Here is a 26,138-nt window from a genome sequence, read left to right as displayed (position 1 = left end):
CCCCATCCCTGGGATTCTCTAGGCAAGAACACTGGAGTGGATTACCATTTCCTTTTCCAGTGCATGAAAGTAAAAAGTGAAAGTGAAGTCGCTCAGTCGTGTCCGACTCTTAGCAACCCCATAGACTACAGCCTACCAGGCTCCTCCATCCATGGATTTTCCAGGCAAGAGTACTGGACACTAAAGCTACTATATAAAAATTCAGATTTATCAAAAGACAAGAGAAATCAAGCTCTTTTGCTTAAAGCTGGAAAACAAAGAAGCTAAGCTTCAGTAAGGAATAGCGCACGTGTGAAAGTTCAAGGATCTCCCAAATGAATACAAATACTGCAATCTGTGATTCCCCCCACGACACATTCTCCAATCAGCATCACGCCCGCTGTGACAGTGGACAGGAGACCTCTCTGGACAGCAGCTGAGCAGCCACGCCTTCCAACAAGTCTCATACCCTCTGGGGAAGAACAGAGTCTCCTCTGTGTCCAGAAACTCAAATGCATGCCTTTGCATCACACTGTTTTCACTCAGAAGATGCCCTGATCACAGGCCTGTTTCAGGGCTCCACTCCTCTCTGTTCCCAAGTGAGCAGCATCACAGTAGCACCAAGGGTCTCCACACTCGTGGTTTGAAACAAAACTCACACACACCGGACAAACATGCATGTGCGCATGCACAGAGTTCAAACTAAAGAAAGGAAAACCCACGGCTCCCTCGACTTCACCCAGCCTGCACTTCGGGCACCACCCCTGCCCTACCCCTGGCAGTCGGTCTCCAGCTTTGGAACCTGGGAGGCCGTGAGCCATGACAAGGAGGGGGCCAGCCTTTGCGATGGCCCGCGTAGGGGATGACCCAACCTCTGCCCCAGCCGCCCTCCCCTTGGTGGGCAGAGAAGGAAGAGGACGCCCCCAGCCCACCTGTAATCACACCAGTGGTGGGCTGGGCTCATTCTGAGTCCTTTCAGCTCAAATCAAGTGAGAGCAGGACCCCCAGACAAATCTACATGTGAATTCTGGGTGCGCCTGGTTGCTCAGCTGTGTCCAGCCTTTGGACTGTAGCCTGCCAGGCTCCTCTGCCCATGGAAGTTTTCAGCCAAGAATACTGCTGTGGGTTGCCATGCCCCCTCAGGGGATCTTGCTGACCAGGGAATCGAACCCATGTCTCCTGTGTCTCCTGCACTGCAGGCAAATTCTTTACCCACTGAGCCATGGTCCAGGGGTTAGGAATTTGCCTGCTCATGCAGGGGACACGGGTTTGATCCTCGGTCCAGGAAATAAGATCCCACGTGCCACGGGGCAACTTAGCCCCGTGTCACAGCTACTGAGGTCATGCTCTAGAGACCTTGAGCCGCAACTACTGAAGTCCAAGCGCCCAGAGCCTGCGCTCTGCAATGAGAGAAGCCCCCACGATGAGGAGCAACTAGAGAGTAGGTCCTGCTCGCTGCAACTAGAGATAGCCTGTGCAGCAACAAAGACCCAAAGCAACTGAAATAAATAATAAAAGTGAGAGCAGACATTTAGCCTTGATCCTGAGGAAAACGCTGGTCCACAGACTGGGGACGACCTCCCTCCTGGGAGGCCATGGGCCCTGGTGTCAGCCACGCTCCCAGGTCCCCACCTTGGGGCAGAGACCTGACTGGGATCCCCCCCACCCCGCCTGGATCCCAGGCCCACGTACTCGAGGACGGAGTGTGTGGCTGCGCCGGGGTGGTAGCGGTAGAGGAGGAGGCTCTGGTCCACGCGGACGACCCCACCGCCCTTCCTGAGGTGCTCGTAGAAGAACAGCAGGTCCTCAGGGACACCCTGCAGAGTGAAGAAACATGTGTCCACTCAGAACAGAGCCTTGGTTCAGGCAACGGGAGATGGAGGTCGGCCCGGGGCCCCCACACTTGAGCCCAGCCTGACCGGTGAGGCCTCAGCTGGAAAACAACACATCCAGCCGCCCCCAGCTCATGGCCAGAGCTCGGCAAATGTGACCATAAGAGGCGGCTCCGGGGCAAGAAGGTGCCTGAGGCGTAGACCCAAGCCCTGTCGTTGCTCTCACTGGCCCCTCTCTGTTGACGGGCACGCTGCTCCGAGGGTCTGCAGGGTCCCACGGGGTCCTCCTGTCCTGTGAGAAGCCAGGCCTCCCACCCTCGTCTGGAGAAGGGCTCAGATCAGGGCTGGCTGGCGGGGCCGCGGCTGCCCTGCTGGTCAGTCCAGGGCTGGGGGACCTCAGTCCTGACGGGGATAACAATCGCAGCTCCTTCACTTCCTAGAGTTCAAGGTGAAAACCAAGAAAGCAGAGGGTCTGGACAGGAGGTCACCCAGGGCGTGTTTGGCGAGCAGAGCCCATTGAGAGCTGGGCAAGCTGCCCGGACCCCTGCTCCGGGCAGAGGCTGGTTTCCCCACAGTGCAGAGGCTGCTGTGCGCTGGCCCCAGCCTGTTCTGCCTCTTCAGACCAAGCTCAGGACAGGGCAGCGCCAGCACCATGGCAGGGCTGACTGCTCCCAGTAGAGCCACTGTCGCTCGCCCAGCTCATCCACCCCGAGGGGAAGGAGGCAGGGCTGGCCTCTGAGGTCTCGATGCCCTGGTAGAGCCCTGTGGCTGTTACCCTTGGGGAGAGAGGGGACTCCTGGCTGCTTTTGGCCAGCTTCTTGGCCCAAGTGTATCCCCTGACTGGGCCCTGTGCACCCAGCCTCTGGGGTCTGTGATGAACTGATACCCCTTGTCTGTGATCACCCGGCCATGAATTCTGCCACCTCCTGGCTCAGGCCTGAGAGCCACCCTGTGGGCAGCCCGCTGGGCTCACTCCTGAGCTGCCACACTGAGCAGCGCGCCGGTCCCCACACAGAGCCACCCTGCCCAGGGAATCGCCGCCAGGGCGTCTCAGCACATGGGAGGCTGACAGGCAGCAGGCCGCAGAGGAAAGTGACGCGGGAGCCACGCGAACAGCCTCACTTCAGTGTCAGCTGCTGAGTCATTCCGTGACATGATGGACCACTGTGGTGACTGAAGTGTTTTCACAAAGACCACAAGTCATGAAAGGATCTATACCAAAATGTTAAAAGTCAGCTTTCACAATTGTGCGCGCGTGCGCACTGCAGCTAGAGAGGAGCACCCACTAGCCGCAACCAGAGAAAGCCGGCGAGCAGCAGTGAAGACCCAGCGCAGCCAAAATTAAGGGAAAAAATGTGTCTGCAGCTCAGCTAAAAGTCGTCCATGGTTAAAGAAAGACAAAAGGACCGCACACAAAAGTTCAGAGCAGCTGTGTGGTGATGGACTCACAGATGATTTATATTTTTTTCCTTTTGCTAATTTTCTGCATGTTCAAAGGCACCTTTCAAGAGCACATTGTAACTCCGCGCTTTATAGATTTAGGAAGGAGAGATGTCCTCTCTGCTCATGACCAGTAGGAACTCAACCCCAGAGTTTTCTTTTCTGGCAAAGAGGCAACTGAGAATTTAGCCAGAGGAGGTGGAAAGCCAGGTGCTGAGCCCAGTCCTCCATGGAGACGGGGCCCTACAGGACTTGGGGGTCACCCCTGCCTTGGGGGCTCATTGGGTGTGGAAGGGCGTGTGCCCTCGGAGATGTGGAGAAAGGGAATGCAGATCCTGCGGGATGAAACAGGAGAAGGGGGGACACACTCTCCTCTCCTTCCTGCCCTCAACGCTGCTGTCCTTCCCTGGGGTCTCAGAAGGGGCGACCTTGGGGTCGGAATCCTGTGAACAGAGGCTACACAGCCAGCATGACGAGAGACAGAAAACAAACACTCTGCGAACAGACATTCACCCCAAACAGAACCACCACCACCAAAAATCACGAAGGAGAAGAAAATTCTGTGAACAACTCTCCCAGTGAAATCTCACGTCCTCCACAAGGCTTGAGAATGGGGGGAGGCCATCTTGAGCCAGAAATGCCATAACTAACAGAGCTGGACCCGTGCAAAGAGCAGGGGAGACAGGAGAAGCGGAGGAGGGGGACTAGCCTGGGCTGGGGGTGTGACCGCACGTGGGCTTCCCTGGGAGGTGAAGCTCTTTCGTGACATCAGACGGTGGTGATGGTTGTGCATCCCCGTGAATGTGCTGAAATACACTGAACTGCACACTTAACAGGTGAATTATACGAATTATACCCCAATAAACCTTTTAAATAAGAGGGGATTGGCTGAACTCAAAAAAGAAATAGAAGAAAAAGACAAAATTATGTGAGAAGTGAAGACGAAACTAGAAAGTTCTCCAGGGAAAACAGATCTGAATAAAAATAAGGGGCACTGAAGAAACACAGGGAAGTGAAGAAAATTAAATAATAAAAAAGGGTTAAGAGAAAGTTGTTGAAATGGAAGACAAAGAAAATCTAGACAATGTGCAATGAATATTGAAATAGAAAACCACAGCAATGGCAGACAGCTAAGACTTAAAACTATAAGCCAGAGAGAGGTGAGAGCAGACCTGGTCCCCACACATGGCAACCAGATCACGTCGGAACCCAGTGAAAGCAAGAATCTTTAACAACAAGGCAGGAATTCCCCTGTTGCCTCCAGCTGAGTCTGAGGAGTGTCAGGCAAAGTGAGGCAGTGGGGAGCTGTGTCCTCAGGACGGGAGGGACGGTGTGGCCCAGCGTTTTCTGTGCAGTCCATCCCTCCTTCGTGTGTCCAAAACCACAGTCTGTGCAGGAACAAGGAATGCCATGGCCCTTCAGACGTGGGGAAGCCTGACGTGGGAGGCCGAGTCCAGGGACTCGGACAGGCACCCAGAGACTCAGCCGCCTTCTGATGTGAGCAGAAATCACACATCAAAATCAGCTGGAGAGAGAGAAGGAATAGGCTGACCCACTGACTGCCGTTCAAGCAACAGGTAGGAGTCAGAAAACCTTCAAAAACAAACACAAAAAGCTGAGCAGGAGAGGTTTAAGAAGAGCATATGGGATTAAGGGCATTCCATACAGAGATGACAAAATACAAACCTTCTTTGATACCGAGAGGTTTTTAAGGCACGAGAGAAGATGCCGGCTTCTGGCTTTGGGTGTCTGAGAGGCCAACCTCTGCAGCACCTGTGAGGCTCAGGCTCAGAGCAGGGGGCGCCGGGGTGGGGAGATGAAACCCACGAAACAGAGGTGGACGCCCCAGCCTCGCTGCCCTGACGTCCTCTGGACAGAACCTGGGCGAACACAGGTGGGAGTGAGGGAAAATCCCAGAACAGAGAGACCAAGGATGGGAGGAGACGCCCACGAGCACGCATCTGACCCAGCACAGCAACACCTCAACAAGAAGACACCGCAGGGGCTTTGCCGGCGGTCCAGGCCCCCTGCATCGGAAGCATCAAGTCCAAGTGACTAAGACTCTGGGCCTCCAGTGCAGGGGCCTGGGTCGATCCCGGGTCAGGGAACGAGATCCCTAGCACTAGCACTCAGACTGCAACTAAGCATCCCACGCGCTTCAGCGAAGATGGAAGATCCCACGTGCCGCAACGGAGACCTCCTTGGCCAAATAAGACGCTTCACCCAAAACCGGGCAAAAAAATCTGGATGCTTCATAAAAACAGGAGCAGCCAATCGGCACATGAAAAACTGCTCAACGTCGTAAGTCATCTAGAAAATGTAGATTAAAATACAACAGGAAACCACACAACTCCAGTCAGAATGGCTAAAATACAAAGGAGCTGGGGGTCCCCCCTCCAGAGAGGGGGTGGCAGCTCACAAGCCACACAGCGACTCCAAGCCCGAGGATCTTTCCAACAGGTGCAAAGGCACTTCTGAAAAGTGTCTGCCGTGCTGGGCAGCAGCTCTTCTGAGCAACCATGACCCGCTCTGGGCCATCCCCGCCCTCAGAAGAGCTCTGTTCTGAACCAACAAACACCATTTTGGTCACTTTCCTTCTTGTTTAAGGGCCTGAAACAGTTGCCTCCTGGGGGCATCCAGACCCCTCAAGCTGGGTGTCATCCCACACCTTCCTCCAACTCTCCTTCTCCCCTCCACCTCACTCTGGGAGTGCATCTTCTGGATTTAAAACCTGAGCACCTTGCAGGCTCAGCTCGTGCCTGCTGCGTCCTCAGCTCATGCCCGCTGCATCCTCGTTTATCCCCGAGTCTCGCTGCCATCCTGCTCTGAGACCTTTAGCACCTCAACTGTCCTGGCGGCTCCAGTTCCCTGCTCTTCCCTCCTGGGTGAGAACTGCAGCCTCCCAGACACAGAGAATCAGCTGAGGACCAGCCCCCAAACCTAAATCCAGCCCCCAGCATATCAGTGCTCCCTCAAATGCATTCCACAAAGAACTCTTCAGCTCAACCTGTTTTCTTGGGGGAGGGCCTGAAGGAACCAGGAAACATCTCATGTCCTCATCCTGGCGGTGGGCTTCATGGCCATCTGTGACCCCCTCCTCATGCCCACATCCCTCACTTGCTGCAGCCACGGCCCCATCCCAGCCCAGGTCCTTGGTCCCTGATCCCTGAGCCCTGTACAGAGAGGGATGGACTTTCTTTTCCTTCCGCAGCTCTCTCTCCAGGAAGAATTAACTTGTGCTAAGAGGCCTGACGCACTTCCCGTCCTGAAGCTGCTCATGGCTGTGACTTAAGGGATGCCTCCTGATGACCATCTTGGAGCTACTCGCCGCAGAGGAATGAGAACAGGTGCTTGGACTCAGCACCAGTGAGAGCAGCTTTTGCAGCACCTGCTTAGTGGCGGGGAGACTCATGGGGTGTCCCTTTGCCCCCCCCCCACACCTTGAGTTCAAGGAGAATTTGTTGGCAGAGAGGATACCCCGCCATCTCTCTGGCCTTCCTGGTGGGAGCCCCTGGGCAGAGTGCGGCTATGCGCTCACGAGACCCTCCAGGACAGGGAGGCCAGTGGAGCTGTGGCACAGACATTCCCGTCTGGCCAGTCCTGAGGACAGGCGGGCTGGGCCCCTGGTTTGTATGCGCGAGACCAGCACGGCTCCTGGAAGGCACGTCTGGATAGACACGCGAGGGACTGTCTGGCCAGGGTCCAGCGCAGGCGCAGCAGAGGAGCCGGCCTCTCCCTGGGGGGCGGTCAGAGGAGGGGGGCCCCAAGCCAAGGATCCACTGGGCCCCTAGCAGTGGGTGACAGTCCCCTCCAAAGTGGAGAGAAGACTCCGAGCAGGCTGGACGGGGGCCACGGTCCTGGGGCAGATGGGGAGCCTGGGCCTGCGTCACCCCACCTTCCGGCCTGCTGGGCCTTAACACATCTGGCCCATGGGCTCCATCCACCATAAGACCAGACACACGTCTCAAAGCCAATTTAAGAAGAGTTAAAGGAAAGCAAACTACTCAACCGTGAGATTTACCTTCTGACCGGGTGTTCTGTCGGAGTGTTCCCTCTAAGGCTGTCGAGGAGGGAGGGAGAGCAGTCGGGGTCCACGTCCCTGTTTCTGAGCCAGAGGCCAGCATGGGTCCTGCCCTGTGAGGGAGGCCCGGGCCAGCTCGGACCCCAGTGCTCCGGGGCTGCTGCCCACAGGGGAGCAAGGGGTGCTCCTCTCCCGCTGCCACCCGGGGTGGCAGGGCAGCACTGCCCGTGTCCTGCGCTTTCCCACAAACAGCCCTTAAACCAGGATGAGGTGGCCACGCAGGTGTGAGCCCAGAACAGACGCCCGCCGTCTTCACACAGAAAGCCACTGCTCCCGGGGAGGCCCAGCACCCGCACGCAGCCCCAGGGAGCGCCGGGAAGGCCCTCAAAGCCCCTCCCCGTGTGCCCAGAGGAGGGATCCATGGACCACACTTACCCGCCCGCCCTCATCAAACGGGCCCACGTGGGCGAACCAGGCTCGGGAGCAGAACCAGGTGGGCATGATCACGGTGGGGCCATTGGAGGTAAACACCTGGAAGCAATTAGCATCAACAAAATTAACAGAGAAGAACAGTTGCCACACAGCCCCTCAGGTTATCTCCCAGAAAGTCACTCAGAAAGCGATAAACTGCATGCCCCCTCCCTGTCAGTACAAAGGTTCAAGTGGCTTTAGAGGCAGATCAATGGTGTCCGGCTCCCTAGGCGGACAGACAGAGGGGATCCCCACCCCCAGCTCCTCGGGGGCTGTGCTGTACTCACTTCCTGATCGAGCTTCAGCTACACCCTAATGAAAAGGAATGCCTAAAATGAAGAGTGATGACAGAGAGGCATTGTGTGTCCCCCATGTGGGGCTCTGTCTGCCTGACTGGTGGGCAGCTGGGCATGGGGGCTCCGAACTCTTACTTTATTTCTGCTAGGTTATAAAGTCTGCACTTGTGCCACGGACTCTGTGAGAACCTGCCTGACGTCTGGTCCGACCTGCACCCAAATCATGGACAGTGTGAGGCTGTGAGCACGTCTTGGGGACAGGGAGTCACGCCCAGAAGCTGAGCTGGAACAGAATGGGACAGACAGACCCCCACCCTCTGTGCCTGGGACAAGTTTCTTCTGTATTTGGACATGGTTTGTGAACATCCAGCAGCAGACAGTCACTTGGGACAGCCCACCCCTTCCATGCAGCCCTCACCTGCCAAGCTCACTCAGCCCCGAGCAAGCCTGTCTTCTGCACTTTTGCTTCGAGACACTTCCACCAGAGACTACTCCACGCCTAGCCCCCGCCTCTCAAGCTCTCTGCTCACTCAGGAGCCTCACCGACCACAGGTGACTGGGGAAACCTGTTTGTGGAACTTTCTCTTTGGTGACACAGGGAAGAGGCGAGGCTGCTGTGGTGACTAGGGCTTGGTGATTGACATGGGATCCCCCCTGCACCCCACCCCACTGTGGGCTTAAGAAGTGGAGCAGCTGCTGACGTCTGGGTTCTGAGTTTTAAATGTGGTTTCCAGCAAGACAGAACTCGTGAGGGTCTTAACAATCCTCTTAGAAATTTGCCAGTCATCAGTTCTAGTCACTGTTTGAATTGTGTGTAGGTGAAGGAATGTCGTGTCTTAACCTGGTGTGTGAAGTGTGGCGTGTGAGCCCCTTTGTGTACAGGTGCCCCCGTCTGTCCCCTGAGGCTGCCAGTGGGTCCCCCTTCCTTGTCCTGCAGCAGAGCAGGGGGCCGAGGTCCTGTCCAGACCAGCCCCTGACCAGGGGAGCCGTGGAGCCCTCGGGAGAAGGTGGTGTAGGCTTAATGAGCATATCCCACCTCTAAACCCCAGGGACTCATTACAAGAAACCTTGAGCAAAACTGTCTTAGAAGAAAAACAACCCTTTCTCCCATGAATGGCCATTGCGGCCACTTCCTACACTCAGGTCACATGTTCCTGGATGTGAAACATAGCCAGGCCCCTGTGTGGGTCGAGCAGGTCAGCAGGACTCAGGGCCAGCTCCCTGGCATGGTCACGATTCTGCCTCCACCGCTCCCACGAGCTCAGGCTGGTCCTGCCAGCCCACAAGGAGTGGAGAGGGGCTCCTGGCTTCCTGGGATTCGCCCTGCCTGTAGCCACAACGCCTGGCCTGGGCCATGGAGGTTCTGCCAACAACAACTAGAGACCAGAACACAGGGCTCTTTCCCTTGACACCCTGGGGCACGAAGGATGTGGGGAGAATACAGAGGGGACTGGGGCCCCCTCCCTCCCTCGCTGCACTGCCTGCACTGAGCCTGAGGTAGGGAGGGAGGAGGAGGCAGCATCCAGGAGTGAAGAGTTCTCCAGGGAGACCCAAACATCTGCCTCTCCCTGCCCTGGACTCCAGGCATAGAGCCTTCAACCCGGACAAGCCCCTTGCACACGCACACGCCTACACACATAGACAACATGCATCCCACTGCCTTGGGCAGGCGGGCCCTGAGGGCAAGCCTACCACCTGCAAGGGGATTTGCAGGAATTGAAGACTCCTGCACTGAAGTCCGGAGAAGGCAACGGCACCCCACTCCAGTACTCTTGCCTGGAAAATCCCATGGGCAGAGGAGCCTGGTAGGCTGCAGTCCATGGGGTCGTGAAGAGTCAGACATGACTGACTGACTTCACTTTCACTTTTCACTTTCATGCATTGGAGAAGGAAATGGCAACACACTCCAGTGCTCTTGCCTGGAGAATCCCAGGGACGGGGGAGCCTGGTGGGCTGCCGTCTATGGGGTCGCACAGAGTCGGACACGACTTAAGCGACTTAGCAGCAGCAGCAGTACTGAAGTCAGCTCACTCCGCCGTCACTGGGGGCGCAGGGCAGGCGCTGGGCCCACCCTTCTCAGCCCAGAACACGAACTCCCCCTCCCAGCAGTGCAGCAGCTTCAGCAGCTGAGGGTGTCTCAGGCAAGGCTCTGGGAGGAGGGCTAGCGTCCCCATGCTGGGCCTGGTTACAGCCATGCCTACCCACACCTCCGAGCTTGGGCGCCATGTCCAGCCATGGCACTGGCTTAGGGTGACCAGCATGTGCTCCTGATTCTAAAACTAACACACACTCGGCCCCGAGACCACCAAGCTGAACGTTTGGATAGTACACACAGGCCCTGTTCCCCTGCGCCACTTCATTTGGCTGGAGCTGCTGAGAGGCTCACGGCGGATGGCGACTCACACCACAGCCCGGGGGCTGGTCTGGTGGGGCCTCTTCCTGGCCTGCAGGCGGCCTTCTCCGTGTGTCCCCACATGGTGGAAAGAGCTCTGGCGTCTGATCCCATCAGGGCTCCACCCTCACGGCTTCAGCTGACCCCAGTCACTCCCAAAGGCCCCGTCTCCCAGTCCCATCACACTGGGGGTTCAGGACTTCAAGACAAGAATGGAAGACATGGGCATTCAGTCCAGGACAGGTCCACCCCATTCTCAGACCTCCAGCTCTGCCCTGTCCCCCAGGGGCAAGTGCTCCCGAGCCCTGATCCACAGGCATTCGCACCCAGGAGACCATCAGCAATGATCACTCATCTCTAACTGACCCCAAGCTCCAGACTACAAACCTGGCTGCACCCTAACGTCTTCCCTTAGTTGCATGAGGGACGACTCAAATGACTTACAATGTTGTTGAGTATGACTAACACGCAACACATGATGAATGTGACCGAAGTATACACACCTAACCACCCCATCTCCAGCTTCCCTTGTGCCCTTGTCCATCCCCGGGGGTGAGCTTCCCACCTCCCTCCCCCAGGCAATTGCTAACGTGCTTTTTTGGGGAGCGGGCACACACTGCTTTCAGGATCTTAGTTCCCCAAAAAGGAATCAGACCCTAGCCCTTGGCAATGAAAGTGTGGAATTGTAACCACTGGACCACCAGGGGATTCTCTGATTGGCTTTCTATCACAAGTAAATTACTTGCATTTACCAGGATTTCAGTCACGCAGTCCGTGCTCTTTTCTGGTTTCTTGCACTCAGTACCACCTGTTCGCTCTGAACTACAGCTGTTTTCGCTTTTGCCTGTTGGATGTGGGCTGCTCCTAGTTTATGTGGCAAGCATCTGGGTGTAAGTCTCTAGGCTTCTGTTTCTCTCAGGTAAACACCCAGGAGTGGATGACTGGATGAAAAGGCAGTTGAATGGACAGCTTCTAAAAAATCTGCTAAACTGTTTTCCAAAGTGGTTGGATCATTCGAGTTCCCACCAGCAGTGTGCGTTCCCGTTGCTCCACATTCTTGCAAACACGTGGGATGGCCAGCCTTTTTATTCCAGACCTGCTAACAGGTATGCACTGGTATCTCACTGAGGACTTAACATTTTTCTAATGGGAACGATGCTGAACTAATTTGCCATCCATATACCTTATTTGATGAGGCATCTATTCAAATCATTGGCCCATCTTTTTATTGGGACGTTTATTTTCTTATCATTGAGCTTTGAGAGCCCTACAGAGCTCTGGGCACAAGCCCTTTATCAGAAATTATCTGCAAATATTTTCTCCCATTCCCCTGACCTGTCTTTTCATTCTCTTAACAATGTCTTTCAAAGAAGTTTTCAACGTTCTTAAATTCCAACTGACCCATTTTCTTCCTCTTATTGTGATTTTGGCATCTTATCTGAGAACTTTTTTGCCTAACCCAAGGATGTAAAGATTTCTTTTCTAAGGTTTCTTCTAGAATTTTTACAGTTTTAAGTTCTACATTTCATTCTAGGATCCATTTTGAGTTAATTTTCACACATGGTGTGAAGTTTTAAAGTTCAATTTTATTGCGTATGGATATCCATGTGTTCCATCTGTTCGAAGATGATGCTCTTTTCCCACTGAGCTTCATTTGCACTTTGATAAGAGACCAGTTGTCTGTGTACGTCAATTCTGGACTCTCCTCTGTCCCTTTGATCTGTCTGTCTTTATGCCAACACACATTGTCTGGATTAGCCTTGAGGTCGGGTAGTGCTTGTCCTCTAAACTTGTTCTTCTTTTTCGGATGAATTTTGACCATTCTAAATCCTTTGCATTTCCAACAAATTTTAGAATGAGTTTGTCAATTTCCATTAAAAACAACAACAAAACACTATGCTGTGATATCAGCTGGGATCATGATGAACATACAGATCAGTCTGGGGAAGATAGACATCTCAACAACACCGAGTCCTCCAACCCATGAGCACCGAGTATCTCCCCATTCACTTACGGCTTATTTCTTGCAGTAACTACTAGTTTCCTGTGGTTGCTGTCACAAATTACCACAAACTTAGTGACTTAAAACAACAGTGGTTTATTTTCTTAAAGTCCTGGAGGCCAGAAGTTCTAAGTGAGTCTCGCAGTGTGAAATGGGGGTGTCAGCAGGGCCTCGCTCCATTCAGAGGCAGGGGGACCACCGTTCCGGCTTCTGAAGGCCCCCAGCACCACTCGCCCTCCCTGGCTCAGGGCCCCTCTCCTGTATTCACAGCCAGCAGCGTGGTGTCTCATCTGTCTGGGTCACATCTCCTCTGACTCCTCACAAGGACACTTACGATGGCAGGGCAGTCTTGAAGTCCTTCATCACATCCGCAAAGGCAGTTTTTCCATTTGAAGTAACGTTTCCAGTGTAACCCCACCCCTCGTCCCCAGGGGACATTTGTCTCTGTTTGCAGACCTTTTCAGTGGTTACACCTGAGGGTGGGAGGGGTGAGGAGATGGGGAGGGGCACTCCTGCTATATAGCTGGGACAGGGGCATGCAGTTTTAACTGTGAGGAAACACACTACACCCTCATGTTGCTGCAGTTAAAAAGACTGATGACACCAAGTGAAAATCGCACAGGTTTCGGGAAGGACAGTGAGACAGAACCACTTTGCAAAGCAGCTGAGCAGGTGCTCAGACCTTCTGCACAGCCAGTCGCTCCGCTCCTGGGCACACACCACACAAAACCTGTCCACGAATGTTCCAAGCGGCTTTCTTCACAGCAGACAAAACACTTAGAATCTGAACCTTATGCGTCAACACTATATGGCAGGATCCATAGTGCAGACGCCGCGCATGCGCCCCCAGCAACAGAGCGGCTGATGCGCACGCAAGACAGGGGAACGTCAGCCAAGTGCGGCCATTACAATCTTATTTGTGTGGAATCTTAAAAATGGGAGCTTTAACCACTAGCGACAGAGAAAAGGTCAGTGGTGCCTGCAGTCGAGGTACAAAGACACAAACTTAAAAAGTCTTTAACAAAATCTTTGCTGCCACGCAGTAAGCTGCTGGCAGAAGCGTCCTGAAGCCATCAGTACAGACCTGAGCCCCGTGACTCCCAGCATCTCAGCATCTGGGTTTTTAGGGGGGTATGCTTGGTGGGGTGGGAGGGGGTCTGAAAGGTCTGTGAAGCCAGGCCTACAGCCAACAAACGCCACAGAAGGGCCCCTGAGGCCCTCTGAACTCAGCATTATATAGCAAATACAAAAACATCAGTGCCAACAAACGTGCTCCGTAATTTCCCGACAGTCAGAAAAAAGCTGATTTCACACTATTATTTGGAAACCATTACAAAGCAAAACTGAGCTTCCTGTTTTCAACGCTGACTTGCCAAAACTCCAGATGCATTTTCTGGCGAGTGACTCCACAGCTGCACACCTGATGTTCCAGCTGTTTCCCCCGGTTGTGGGACTGACCAGAGAAACAGACCCAGTCCCCAGACACACGGGCGCATGAAATGAGGCTTTGAGTGTAAAATGCACAGCAGATTCTGAAGACCTGGTATGAAAAAAAGCATGTAAAATATCTCACTGATATTTTCATATTGATCACATGTTGAAAGGATAATATTGTGTATACATTAGATGATATTATAATTAATCTGTTTGTAAACCTTTTTAATGTAACTACTACATTTTAAAAAATTGTATTTTGGCTTCCATTTGTGACTCATCTTCTTTTTTAATTTGAAGTATAGTTGATCCACAATGTGGTGTCAACTTCCGCTGCATCACATCATATTTCTAAGTATCTGTCCCCAAACAGTTCAATACGTTCTTCTTTCTTTTTAAAAACAGTTTATTTTCAGAGTTGTTTTTTCTCTTTTGAAATTATGTATTTGGCTGCACTGGGTCTTAGCTGTAGCATGTGGGATCTTCAATCTTTGATGCGGCATGCAGGATCTTTTTAAGTTGCAGCAGGAGAGCTATTAGGGGGACCCAGTACCCTGACCAGGGATGGAACCTGGGCCCCCTGCACAGAGCATGGAGTCTTAGCCACTGGACTACCAGGGAAGTCCATCAATCCATTCTTTAAGTGGCATAGGCCCATGAAGTAGGAAGAAATGCACAGAAACAGCAAAGGCTAGTTCAGACACTGGGCAGCTCCAGTGGGAGGGAAGGAATTTAAGCAAAGAGTGAGGCCATCACCAGACTGGCCGAGGGTCAGGCCTGGGCAGCTGTGGAATTTGTGAGCCAGCCTTTCCTCCTGCATTGCCTGCTGCTTTGGTAGGACCACCAATATTTGGAAATTAAAACAAAGTATTTCTAGATTTCCATGGGATGAAGAGAAAAAAAAAACACAAGAAACTTAGAAAATATTTTAAGCCAAATGAAAATGAACAATACATTAAAATCGTGGGAAGCAGTCAGAACAGAGGTTTTATAGCTTGAAACATTTATATTAGAAAAGAAGGTCTCAGATCAATGATCTAAGCTTCTAACTTGAGAGAGGAGAATAGCAAAGTAAACTCAGAGTAAACAGAAAAAGGATAGAACAGATAAAAGAACAGAAACCTGTGAAATAGAAAATGATCAAGAAAGTCAATAAAACCAGAAGCTTAATCTTCAAAAAAAACACCAGTGATATTGATAAATATCTAGCTTGTCAAAAATAAAAGATACAAATGATCAATATGAGAAATGAACATGTCACTATAAAACTGTAGACATTAATAAGGAAGTAAAGGAACATTGTTAAGTTTATACCAGTAACTTCAATGACCAGATAAAATGGACACACTCTCAGACGTTCCAGCCAAGGAGACCAGGCGCCTGATCTGGGGGGAAGCAGGAAAAGTGCCACAGACGTCCCCAGCCCACCATAAGCCCAAGAAACTCGCCTGCCCACTTAATCCACAAACTGTGACCACTCACAGCAAGTTGTTGCAAGCCCTAAGTTTGAAGTCCCTGGTTAAGCAGCAGTAAATAACTAGAACCAACTAAGCGTCTGTTGGATGGCCTAAGTGGTGGAGATAGACGACCAGAAGGTAAGGAAGCCAGAAGTGCCCCAGGCAGCTGTGCTCGGTCCAGGGCTTGTGTGGAGGGAGTGATGGAAGAGGACCACCCCTAGAGCCGGAAGAGGGAGCAGAGCCTGCAGGGCCATGGTCCTTCATAGCTGCTCCGGGACCCCCCACACATGTCCCCAGGAAGGACACCAGGCCAGAGATGCCTAGGGTCCCACCAACCCCACATCCAGGATGAGGGCTCTGAATGCAGATTTATGGAGCAGCTGCTAGACAAGAGGCAAAGATTTGGACCTTTTTCCTCCAGTTTCATGGCTGAGTCGTCACAGTGAACCCTCCGTGGGTCAGGCGTGTTGTTTGTGGACTGCATACTGGTCCCCAAAGGGACAGTCACCCAGGGTCCAGAGCAGGCCTCCCCAGTCCTGGCAGCCCCAGTGCCCGCATGCACACTGGGCACTGCTGTGTTATCCATGGTGTCTCACTCCATGAGGTGGGGCCTGTCCACCTTGGCATCTGACCTCCAGACTGAACCCATGGAAACCCCCATGTCCTGGAAACGTTCTCCACTTGCAGCTCCAGTGCTGGGCTGGAGGAATGATGGAAGGAATCATTCGAAGTTCCAGAGAGATTTGCCAGCAGCTCTTTCAAGGCACCAAGGTTTCCAGCATGTGAATATGCAACAGCTGATGAGGACACTGCTGGGAAATATTCTCATGTGTGGCTGGTTCAAGGAGTCCAAGGGTCAGGCCTACGCAGCTGATCTGCACTGGTTGTCTATCCCATCAGCCCTGAGGGGCCTGAATCAGTCCGAATCACTGAACTTTCTGGAAGTATTGCAGGACAGATGACCACAGGCTTGGGCACCGCTTCACTCACAAACCATCACTCGAGAACTGACTACATATGGCCCAGGGAGGCCATCAGATTCATCAACCCTTCTCGCCCATGCTCAACCATCACCATTTTATTTCTCTGAGTTGTTCCAGCACCAGGAATGAGGAACGAGGCCCACCTGCTAAATCTGAATCTAGGACAGAACCGGATGGAAGGTGGAATTAACAGATTTCAGACAGGCCTTAAAATCTGAAATCCTAATAAGAGAGAACAGGGAGAGAAGGCCCACATCCATTCACAGATATGTGGTCAGTGCATTCCCCTGGGACTAAAATGCTAAAAAGTCACTTATTAAATGGGATTAAGCAAGAAAACACTACAGCCTACCATGAGTAGGCTACAGTATCCGGGCACACTTTTTGAAGTATTTTGAGTAGAAAATTGATACTCGTTTGATATAAAACTGACTTGATATGAGAATGAAATGCAGAACACTTGGGTTCCCCCTGAAATGAGAGAAACAAAGGGTTTACAGCAGGTTTAGAAGCAGCTCTGTGTCTGAGAACCGGACGTGGTGCCGTGTCGACCACGACATCCCACGTGTCCTCACACGTCTGTGCTCTGTGGCCTTGTGGCCTCATGACATCCCCCTCGGGGTGGGGTGGGGGGCTCTGTCAACATGCCTCCAGCACAGACAACACAGAGCATATGCATGGCCATCCACACGGGTGATGCTAAACCGAGACGCCATAGCCAGGAGCTCTCCGTGGGCAGTTCTGCCCATAGGATGCCCAAGCAGGGCCAGAGGCTTGGTTCACACACATCCACACTCAATCCCATGTGGACGGGGCCCAATTTACTGGACTTCCTGGTTCCAGAAACACCTGCTGAGCCACTTCCGATGTTATCGTGGGCTGCGGTGGAGGAAAGGTGTTGGTGGCTGGACTGGTTTTCTCTGCAGGTGAGGGTCTGGCCTGGCGACCGGGCACACGCTGCCCCAGCCAGCTGCTGGCCCACCTGGGGGCCCAGCTGCTGCAGAATCCCTCATCTTGCTCCCAACCTGGGGGCAAATCTGGGCCGGGCAGCACCCATGTGCCTCCCTCGACTGCTGAGAGGCCAGTGTTGGCCCCAAGAACCACTGCTTGGATCTCCTGGGGCCTAGTGCTGCCGTCTGGGCAGCGCTATGCCAGCCCAGCTCTGGCCAGGAGGCGCCTCTGACTCCGACCCCATCCCTTGTGTCTGAGGTGCCAGTCATCCCACAGGTAGTCAGCAAGCCTGGCACCACCCAGGCTCCCATGCAGGGCAGGGGTGTCCATCCTGCTGTGCCCTGGCACCATGGCATCCAGTGGTGTCCTGCTCACCATGGGGCTCAGCGATCGTCCAGTGAGTGAGTGGGTGGGCTTGAGGGGCAGGGCTGACTGAGGGAATCCAGCTTGTGCCTGCGCTCTGCTCACACGTGTGCAGGCACACACGGCTGCGGGTGTCCACCGTGACGGGAAAGCAGGGAACAGACACCGTGTGGGGCTGAGTGCACCAAGGGAGCCCCGAGTGCATGGGCACAGGTGGACGCGCAGCCCTGGGTAGGACACACATGCTTGTTTCAACTGGAGGCCCCAGAGAGGAGCAGCCCAGTGACTGTTGGGTGTGCCTCACTGTCCCACCCTCGGCTCTGCAGGCCCTCGGCCAGCAGAGACCACACGATGAGGCCGCGAGGGGTTGGAGGGCCCATAAATCCTTCCAGGTCAGACTGAGCTGCAGGATGCTAGAGGTCAGAGCCTCACATGCTGACCCGTAGGGGCGGGAGGCCTGGGAGAGTCTCCAGGCCAGTGAGAGGGGCAGGCTCCACAGGGGAACATGGCCTGCACCAAGGCTGTGAAAAGGCCCTAAATTTGGGGATAAGGAGCAGCAGATGGCTAACAGGGCAGCAGCCAGGACCCCCAGACGCCAGCTTCCCACGGGGCCGAGAGGAAGGAAAGTCTGGGCAAGGGGCCAGCAGCGCTGCCACACCTCCGGCCACTCCCAGCTCTGCCCGTGAGGACCTTACTTGTGCCGGCTGGGCCCTCAGCAGGCCTCGGCTGCCCCCAGACCTGGGGCTGTCGCCACATGACACCGACTGGCACCACCAGGAAGTTACATGCTACCCTGACGGCCACCCCTCCTTAGCCTTACGGCTCACGTGTCAACCATATTCTTGGGTGGCCTTGACATGCTCACAGCCCAGCACCTGAAACGGCTCCTTCACAAAGCCGACGCCAGGGATCCTGTGTCAGTGGAGGGAGCGCTGACCAGGTGGACCCCCACCCCTGGTCTCCCTGGAACAGGGGCCAAGGGCACTGTGCAGCCTGAGGCTGGCTCTGCCCTGGCTCCCGTGTGGCCCTGCTGGCTGCCAGCCACCCAGCACTGGGTTGGTGATAATGATAAAAAGGACAATGTCAGGAAAAGCCCGTCTGTCATTATTTGAGGAAATTGTTAAACTAACTCCTTTTAATGGGCAACGACAGGGAAGAATTATCCTTTTCATGACATTAAGCTCAAGCTTGCCCCTTGGGGGAACTGCCCTTTAGAGGAACATGAACTTGTCCTCCAGAAATGCCAAGGGTACTCTGTGTCCCTGGGGGTGGCAAAGCTGGGGGACCTCCGATGTGGGGGGCACAGAAGTGCCACCCCTCAAGCTGGGTGTGAGCTCATGGTCCAGCACCCCCGCGGGCCCGGCAGGGGCGGCCTCGGGCTGGCTTCTCCCCTGCCGTGTCTCTACGTCTCTACGGTCTCAAGCTCGGCTTTGCGGAACCCAACCCAAGTCATTCACGCCTGTGCATCCTAGGCAGGTGAGGACGGTGGGTGCCCAGGAGGTGAGCAAGGATCAGGAGTGGTGGAGGGAGGGTGGAGAGACACGTTTGTTCCAGGGGTGCTGCTGGCAGAGATGGGGGCACCCAAGAGCCTCTTGATGAAAGTGAGAGGAGAGTGAAAAAAGAGAGGGAGGGGAAGGGCAACGAGCTGCGTCTGGACTCCCCCTCTAGGACTCCTCAGCGCTGAGGATCTTCTCGGCTCTGTGCTTTGATCTCCAAATTCACATTTCAACCTCCCCCTGGGGGAGGGAAGGAGGAAAGCTTTTTTCTGAATGTGCCACAAAGCTTCCATCCCCAGCGGGCTTTGCAGGTCAGCCCCCACCCCCCACCCCAACCCAACATGGAGAATTCCTTAACACCCAATTTACATGGAATCATTTCAGATTATACTTAATCACCGAGAGCAGAACACCTATAATTTTGGGGGGGTTGCTCCTTCCCAGACATTTCTTAAAGCTTCTTACTTTCTCCGTCTTATCAACCCCCGCCTGCCCCAATCCTATTTGAACAAGACAGAACAGTTTCCAAAGCATTTCGTAATGTTTCTCTCGATCTACAAAGAACAAAGTGAGAGGACTCCGTCCCCACCTGCCACTCCCGGGGCACCTCTCGACCTTCATGCCTCCTACTGAGCGTTGTTGGGGAGGGGCTGGCCATTTCTCGGGGCTGCACTTGCCGCTCCTCACTCTCACCTCTTATCTCTTTCTTTCTCACCTTTTCACCTCTTTCTCCCGTTTTGGTGAACTGGCATCTCCTCCAGGAAACATCTCACCCTGAATGACCTGAACCACACCTGGGGGCATTTTGGCTCCAATCACGGCTCCAACGGAAAGGGCTGCGGACCTCCCCACTGTGGCCTGGCTGTGCCTGTCGTCCTGCTGAAGGTCATCTGACTCAGTCCTGGCACCCCGTGTGGAGACGGTCACCGTGCTGGGGACTCAGACCCATTGCCCATCGGTGCTCCAGCAGGGCCAGCAGGCGGCCTCCTAGCTCTTGGCTTCCTCTCTTCCTTCTCCAATCAAGACCCATGGAAATCAAGTGCAATTCTTAAGCAATTTTATGATGAATTCCCAAGGATTTTTTTTAAATCAAAAGTAGAATTAAAAACAAACAAGAGAAACCAGATTTAAAAAAAAAAAAAAACTTCCTTAAAATGAATGTCCAGAAGATGCCTGACTTTTTACCCTAAATCATTAAACATTTCTTCTTTTAAAGAGACACATATTTGATTCAAGTAGTCTAAAATATAATGACCCCCAAGAGTCAGTTATTGGAAAAAAAGAAATTTGTGGGGTTTTGCACAACAGGGCTAGGAGAAGGGACGCCAACACTCTGGACCCTGCATACTTGGACTTGAGCACATGTTCTCCCAAAGAAGATACACAAATGGCCAATAAACACACAAAAGAGATGCTCAACATCACTGATCATTAGGGAACTACCAATCAGAACCATGAAATACCACCCTATACCTGTGAAAATGGCTAATATAAAAATGCAAACAAAAACTGAAACCAGAAAACAGTAAGTAATGGCGAGGATGTAGAGACACTGGAACTCTCTTATATTGCTGTTGGGAATATAAAACACTGCGGCTGCCATTCTTCAAAATGATAAACATGTAATGATCCTGCAATCCTACTGCTGGGTGTACACCCCAGAGAATCAGGAACAGGGACTGAAACACACACGTAAGGCAACGTTCACAGTAGCATTAGCCACAAGAGCCAAAAGGTGGAAATAACCCAGTGGCCCTCAAAACGATGAATGGACACACAAAATATGATACATGATGGAATATTATTTAGTGACAAAAAGGCATGAAATTGTGACAGACACAGGCACTGCCACCACCCTACACTGCCTGAAAGCAGAATGGGAACAAAACAATAAAAACAGGACAAATTAAAAAAAAGAGCGAAGAAAGTACAAGTTCGGTGGCCACTTCTTTTGGTCCCATCAGAGCAAGGCAATTATTTTCAAAATTCAAAGAGAAGTTGGCTCGTCATGATGGTTTCTTTCAAGCTTTCTTTCACTCCCGCTTCCAACAGCCACCCATGATTTCAGACTAGCAGCCTCCTGCCACCCACAGCTGAGGGGTTGCGTCCTGCCTGTGCCTTAAAACTCACATGAAGCCTTGGACACACCTGAGAATACGCTGGCTTTCCACTGGATCTGAGCCCCCCGGGGAGCTATAGCAAAGGAACTATGAGGACAATCTCCCTGTTTGCTTCAAGGGTCCCTGCCTGCTGTCATTCTCCAGACCAGCCTACATCTGGCTCCAATGAGCAGTTTATCTTCATTCTTTACCTCCAATAAATTGCACATGGACAGCCACTCAACACAGAGCTGACACCCAAGATGGCGTCCTTCTTAACGAGGAGACCAGGCTAAGAATAAATCACATATTCATGGGACCAGGAGTTTCACCAGCACATTCTAGCCAGTACCAGGGTGGGCTTGACTTGGTCCATCACCTTCCTGCTCCCGGGCGGGGGCTGGCTTGATCCAGATCATCCCTTTAGTCAATTAAATGACTCACACACACACACACACACACACACACATACACACACACACACACAAGCTGTGGTGGTCTTTCCTTTCCCCTGGGACTGTCCTATCCATGTTCCGTAGTGACAGAAGTGCAATTGTTATCAGATGACTGTGCACTGTGTGGGCAAAAGCCCCAGCAGAGGGCGCTCGGGCCGCGAGGAGGGAGCTGACCCACGGGCAGCAGCAGCAGCTGCAGACCTCGTGGCTGACCACACACCACCTGGGAACACAAACGCACCTCGCCAGCAAACTGCTCAGAGGCGCCCCATGAGGCGCCCAGTGAGGCTGCACACCCGGCGGGGTGTGGAGCTGCGTCTTGGCTGCTTCTCACAGGTTGAAGGGAAGCAGTCCCCTCCCACCCTCTCCTGCCTCCATCCCTCCGTGCCCCCAAGGAAGAGATGTGGCTAGCTCTGCCTTCAGTTCTCCCACCCCCTGTGCCAGGTGGCTAGACCCTCTCTGCCCTCCTCACCCACAAGGAGGGCCCTGGCCCACCCACCGCCCTCTGTCCAGGAGTCCCAGCGAGTGGCCTTTGTCTCCAGCACGTGGGAAGTCATTTAGTTGGTTTTCAGTGATATTTTTACAAGTACATTCTTCACCTCACCTCTACTTAGTATTTCTCCAGGGATTGCATCCCTCCTCCTGGATCATAAAGTTTGTCTTCAGGGAAGAGCTCTCTTTACTTGAGGAGGGGTGAGTATGTGAAAGAAGAGTTTTTCCTTAGATGACCAGAAGCTGTTATGTGAACAGATGAGGCCAGCACCCTCTGCGGGATGAGACCTGTTTGAGACAACAGGTCTTGCCTGCAACCTCAGGACACATTGCAATGATTTTCTTGGACCTTCGAGGATGACGTTCACTCGGCAAGCAGACACTGGAAGCTCCTGAACTCAAGTGGCGCCTGAAGTGAAGATGGCAGCTGGAAGTCAGGGCCAAACAGCACCCCTGCTCTGACACCCAAGTATGAGTCACAGTCTGTTCCCAAACACGGCAGATTCACAACCAACCAGAGGATCAAACCTCTCCACAGTGGAGCCAAACAGCAACCCCTGCTACACAAAAGCAGCAGCGGTGGCCGTGGTTCCCAGAGGACCAGTGAACTCCTCTGGCTCATGTCTGGGCGAGAAAAGGCAAGTTTTCAAGGGGCAGAAGGACCCTGGCGGGGGAGGGACTTCTGGTCACGAGGCCACTGCAGGTGTCCTGCTGTGAACACAGGTCATGCATGCAGGTGGGGACGGTCCCAGCTGAAGAGAAATATAACAGCCTCTTAGTTCATTAGGACAACGAAGGAACACACACAGGTGAGCGGGATGTAAGCACACAGGTGAGCGGGAGGTGAGCACACAGGTTAAGGGGGAGGTGAGCACACAGGTGAGCGGGAGGTGAGCACACAGGTGAGCGGGAGGTGAGCACACAGGTGAGGGGAGGTGAGCACACAGGTGAGGGGAGGTGAGCACACAGGTGAGGGGGAGGTGAGCACACAGGTGAGGGGAGGTGAGCACACAGGTGAGCGGGAGGTGAGCACACAGGTTAAGGGGGAGGTGAGCACACAGGTTAAGGGGGAGGTGAGCACACAGGTTAAGGGGGAGATGAGCACACAGGTGAGGGGGAGGTGAGCACACAGGTAAGGGGGAGGTGAGCACACAGGTTAAGGGGGAGGTGAGCACACAGGTGTGTGGGAGGTGAGCATCTAGGTGAGGGGAGGTGAGCACACAGGTGAGGGGAGGTGAGCACACAGGTTAAGGGGGAGATGAGCACCTAGGTGAGGGGAGGTGAGCACACAGGTAAGGGGGAGGTGAGCACCTAGGTGAGGGGAGGTGAGCACACAGGTTAAGGGGGAGGTGAGCACACAGGTGAGGGGAGGTGAGCACACAGGTGAGGGGAGGTGAGCACCTAGGTGGGGGAGGTGGGCACACAGGTGAGGGGAGGTGAGCACCTAGGTGGGGGAGGTGAGCACACAGGTGAGGGGAGGTGGGCACACAGGTGAGGGGAGGTGGGCACACAGGTGAGGGGGAGGTGAGCACCTAGGTGAGGGGAGGTGAGCACCTAGGTGGGGGAGGTGGGCACACAGGTGAGGGGAGGTGGGCACACAGGTGAGGGGAGGTGGGCACACAGGTGAGGGGAGGTGGGCACACAGGTGAGGGGGAGGTGAGCACCTAGGTGAGGGGAGGTGAGCACCTAGGTGGGGGAGGTGGGCACACAGGTGAGGGGAGGTGGGCACACAGGTGAGGGGAGGTGGGCACACAGGTGAGGGGGAGGTGAGCACCTAGGTGAGGGGAGGTGAGCACCTAGGTGGGGGAGGTGGGCACACAGGTGAGGGGAGGTGGGCACACAGGTGAGGGGAGGTGAGCACACAGGTGAGGGGAGGTGGGCACACAGGTGAGGGGAGGTGGGCACACAGGTGAGGGGGAGGTGAGCACACAGGTGAGGGGAGGTGGGCACACAGGTGAGGGGAGGTGGGCACCTAGGTGGGGGAGGTGGGCACACAGGTGAGGGGAGGTGGGCACCTAGGTGGGGGAGGTGGGCACACAGGTGAGGGGAGGTGAGCACCTAGGTGGGGGAGGTGGGCACACAGGTGAGGGGAGGTGGGCACACAGGTGAGGGGAGGTGAGCACCTAGGTGGGGGAGGTGGGCACACAGGTGAGGGGAGGTGGGCACGGTGAGGGGAGGTGAGCACACAGGTGAGGGGAGGTGGGCACACAGGTGAGGGGAGGTGGGCACACAGGTGGGAGTGCAGATGGTGGCTCCCCGGGGCATCACGTTTACGGCAGATCCCATTTCGTCAGTTTTGCCTCTCACTGTCACCGCGTCTTCTGGCTCTGATGTGTCACCAAGTGTACTCTATAATCTAGTAATCTAGTTTCTGATTTAGATAACCTAGCTTCTTGGAACTTTGTGAAGCAGAAGAAGGCTCAGGGTCACACTGTTCTTCTGGGTCCTGGCAGTTTGCTTTTGTGCTCTCCCCTCGTTTTGCCACCAATCAAAAGTACATTTTGCAAAAAGACATTCTACGCAGCTCATACAAGCTAAAAATTGATTCCAGTGTGCCTCAGGGAGTATACAGCACAAACTGAAACATCCCCTAAGCTCCTGGCCATACTTTGTCCTGAATGAGTCCACCCTTGGCTCTCAAGAAATGCACGTGAAAAGGTATAGGTTCGGATGGACACTTCTTAACGCTTTCGGCGCTTAAAACATACAAAAGCAAAGATGATAGACTTACAATGAGCTCAGTTTTTATTTAGAAAGGAGAAACTCTTGAGTTAAAGAAAATGAAGCATTTAATGAAATTTATAGACCTCATTAGCTATATCTTACCAGGAAGTGATATGAATTCTTAGAGAAAAAGAGCAAAGTTTATATGACTCATTTCCAGATTCCTGTGGTTTATTATCCTTATTTCTAAATTCTAATTTGTTGGAAGACTATCTTTAGACAGATAACAAATTTTCCAGTATTCTGACTTTTTAACACCCACATAGCAACAAGAATAAACTTTGATGTGAAATCCAAAACCTATGGCTTCTGGATTTAATAAAGACACAGACTTTAATACAAAGTTTCCTTTCTCAATAGTATGTTTTAGAGAAAGTGGGTAAGTAACCACTTTTCTAACAGTGGTGGAAGTTGCTAGCTCTACTACGTATAAGATAGATGCCACATTCTGATACTCCTTTTAAAGAAGAAAATGAATAAAAACGGTACAGCTTAATCTGTTTTGAAATGTGTACTTTTAAAATTTCATGAACGTTAACTGATTAGAATGAGGTAAACACCACTGAGCTGTGAAGAACAAAATTTTAAGGGAAAGACACTGAGCTGAATGAATACGTGACCTGGGTGGGTTCCAGTAGCCTGGTTGTGAGACTCTGCTTGGATGACAGGAAAGGTCTTTCAAAGCAGCTATGACAGAGCAGATGCGAGTGGGCTCATGCGAGGCCTGGCCCCACGGGCAGGAAAGAACCCCTGTGACCCCAAGTCCACTGCACACCCTTGTCTTCTCGGTTAGCTGGAGTTACCTTCATTTAGTTCTGCCAAATATCTTCTAACCCGTGGGTCAAACAGATGGTTGGCCCTGGAGCCTGGGAGTTGCTGCTAACTCTCACACAAGCTGGATGGGTGACAGAGGCTGGGGCCTCTGGGGCAGCGACCCCTTGGGGGAACTCATTCCAACAAGGACTCAGGGAGCAGGACACCAATGCTTTCTTACCAGGGCTGCGGTTGACCTGCAGTGTGGCCTGAGCCCTGGACCTCATGAGAGCCTTCCGGCCAGCCCGCCCCTGCTCTCCTGCAGCGCTGACCCCACAGGGTGAGCCTCTGCCCTGCTGCCCCCCCCGCCCCAGGGTGGAGACACCCGCCTCCCTGCCTCCCCAACCTGATTCTCAGCCACTCAACAGCATCCTATCAAACTTTCCTACTCTTCCCGGGCCAAGAGAGGCGGGTCACGTGGCTCCCACTCAGACCACC

At 53.5% G+C, this 26,138-nt stretch overlaps 1 protein-coding gene across 14 annotated transcripts in view; it reads right to left on the bottom strand.

The window, feature by feature from the left end:
• Nucleotides 1–26,138, bottom strand: part of B3GNTL1 (UDP-GlcNAc:betaGal beta-1,3-N-acetylglucosaminyltransferase like 1) — a 132,757-nt gene that overhangs the window by 41,217 nt on the left and 65,402 nt on the right. For 8 of the 14 annotated variants that reach the window (XR_006061262.1, XR_009595366.1, XR_006061260.1 and 5 more), the window contains exons 7-8: nucleotides 7,708–7,803; nucleotides 1,672–1,796 (exon numbers count right to left, since the gene is read on the bottom strand). Coding sequence is in view for 7 of the 14 variants with exons in the window: in XM_042256206.2 (XP_042112140.1) it covers nucleotides 1,672–1,796; nucleotides 7,708–7,803 (221 nt within the window). In the remaining 7 variants the exon portion in view is untranslated. Of the gene's footprint in view, nucleotides 1–136; nucleotides 1,797–4,937; nucleotides 5,132–7,272; nucleotides 7,386–7,707; nucleotides 7,804–26,138 lie in introns of those variants that run through there. The other 6 variants (XM_060394944.1, XM_060394945.1, XM_042256207.1 and 3 more) reach the window with 5 other exon arrangements.

The sequence above is a fragment of the Ovis aries genome, chromosome 11 (genome assembly GCF_016772045.2).
Source record: "Ovis aries strain OAR_USU_Benz2616 breed Rambouillet chromosome 11, ARS-UI_Ramb_v3.0, whole genome shotgun sequence".
NCBI lineage: Eukaryota > Metazoa > Chordata > Mammalia > Artiodactyla > Bovidae > Ovis > Ovis aries.
This window is presented reverse-complemented; position numbering and strand designations above follow the sequence as displayed.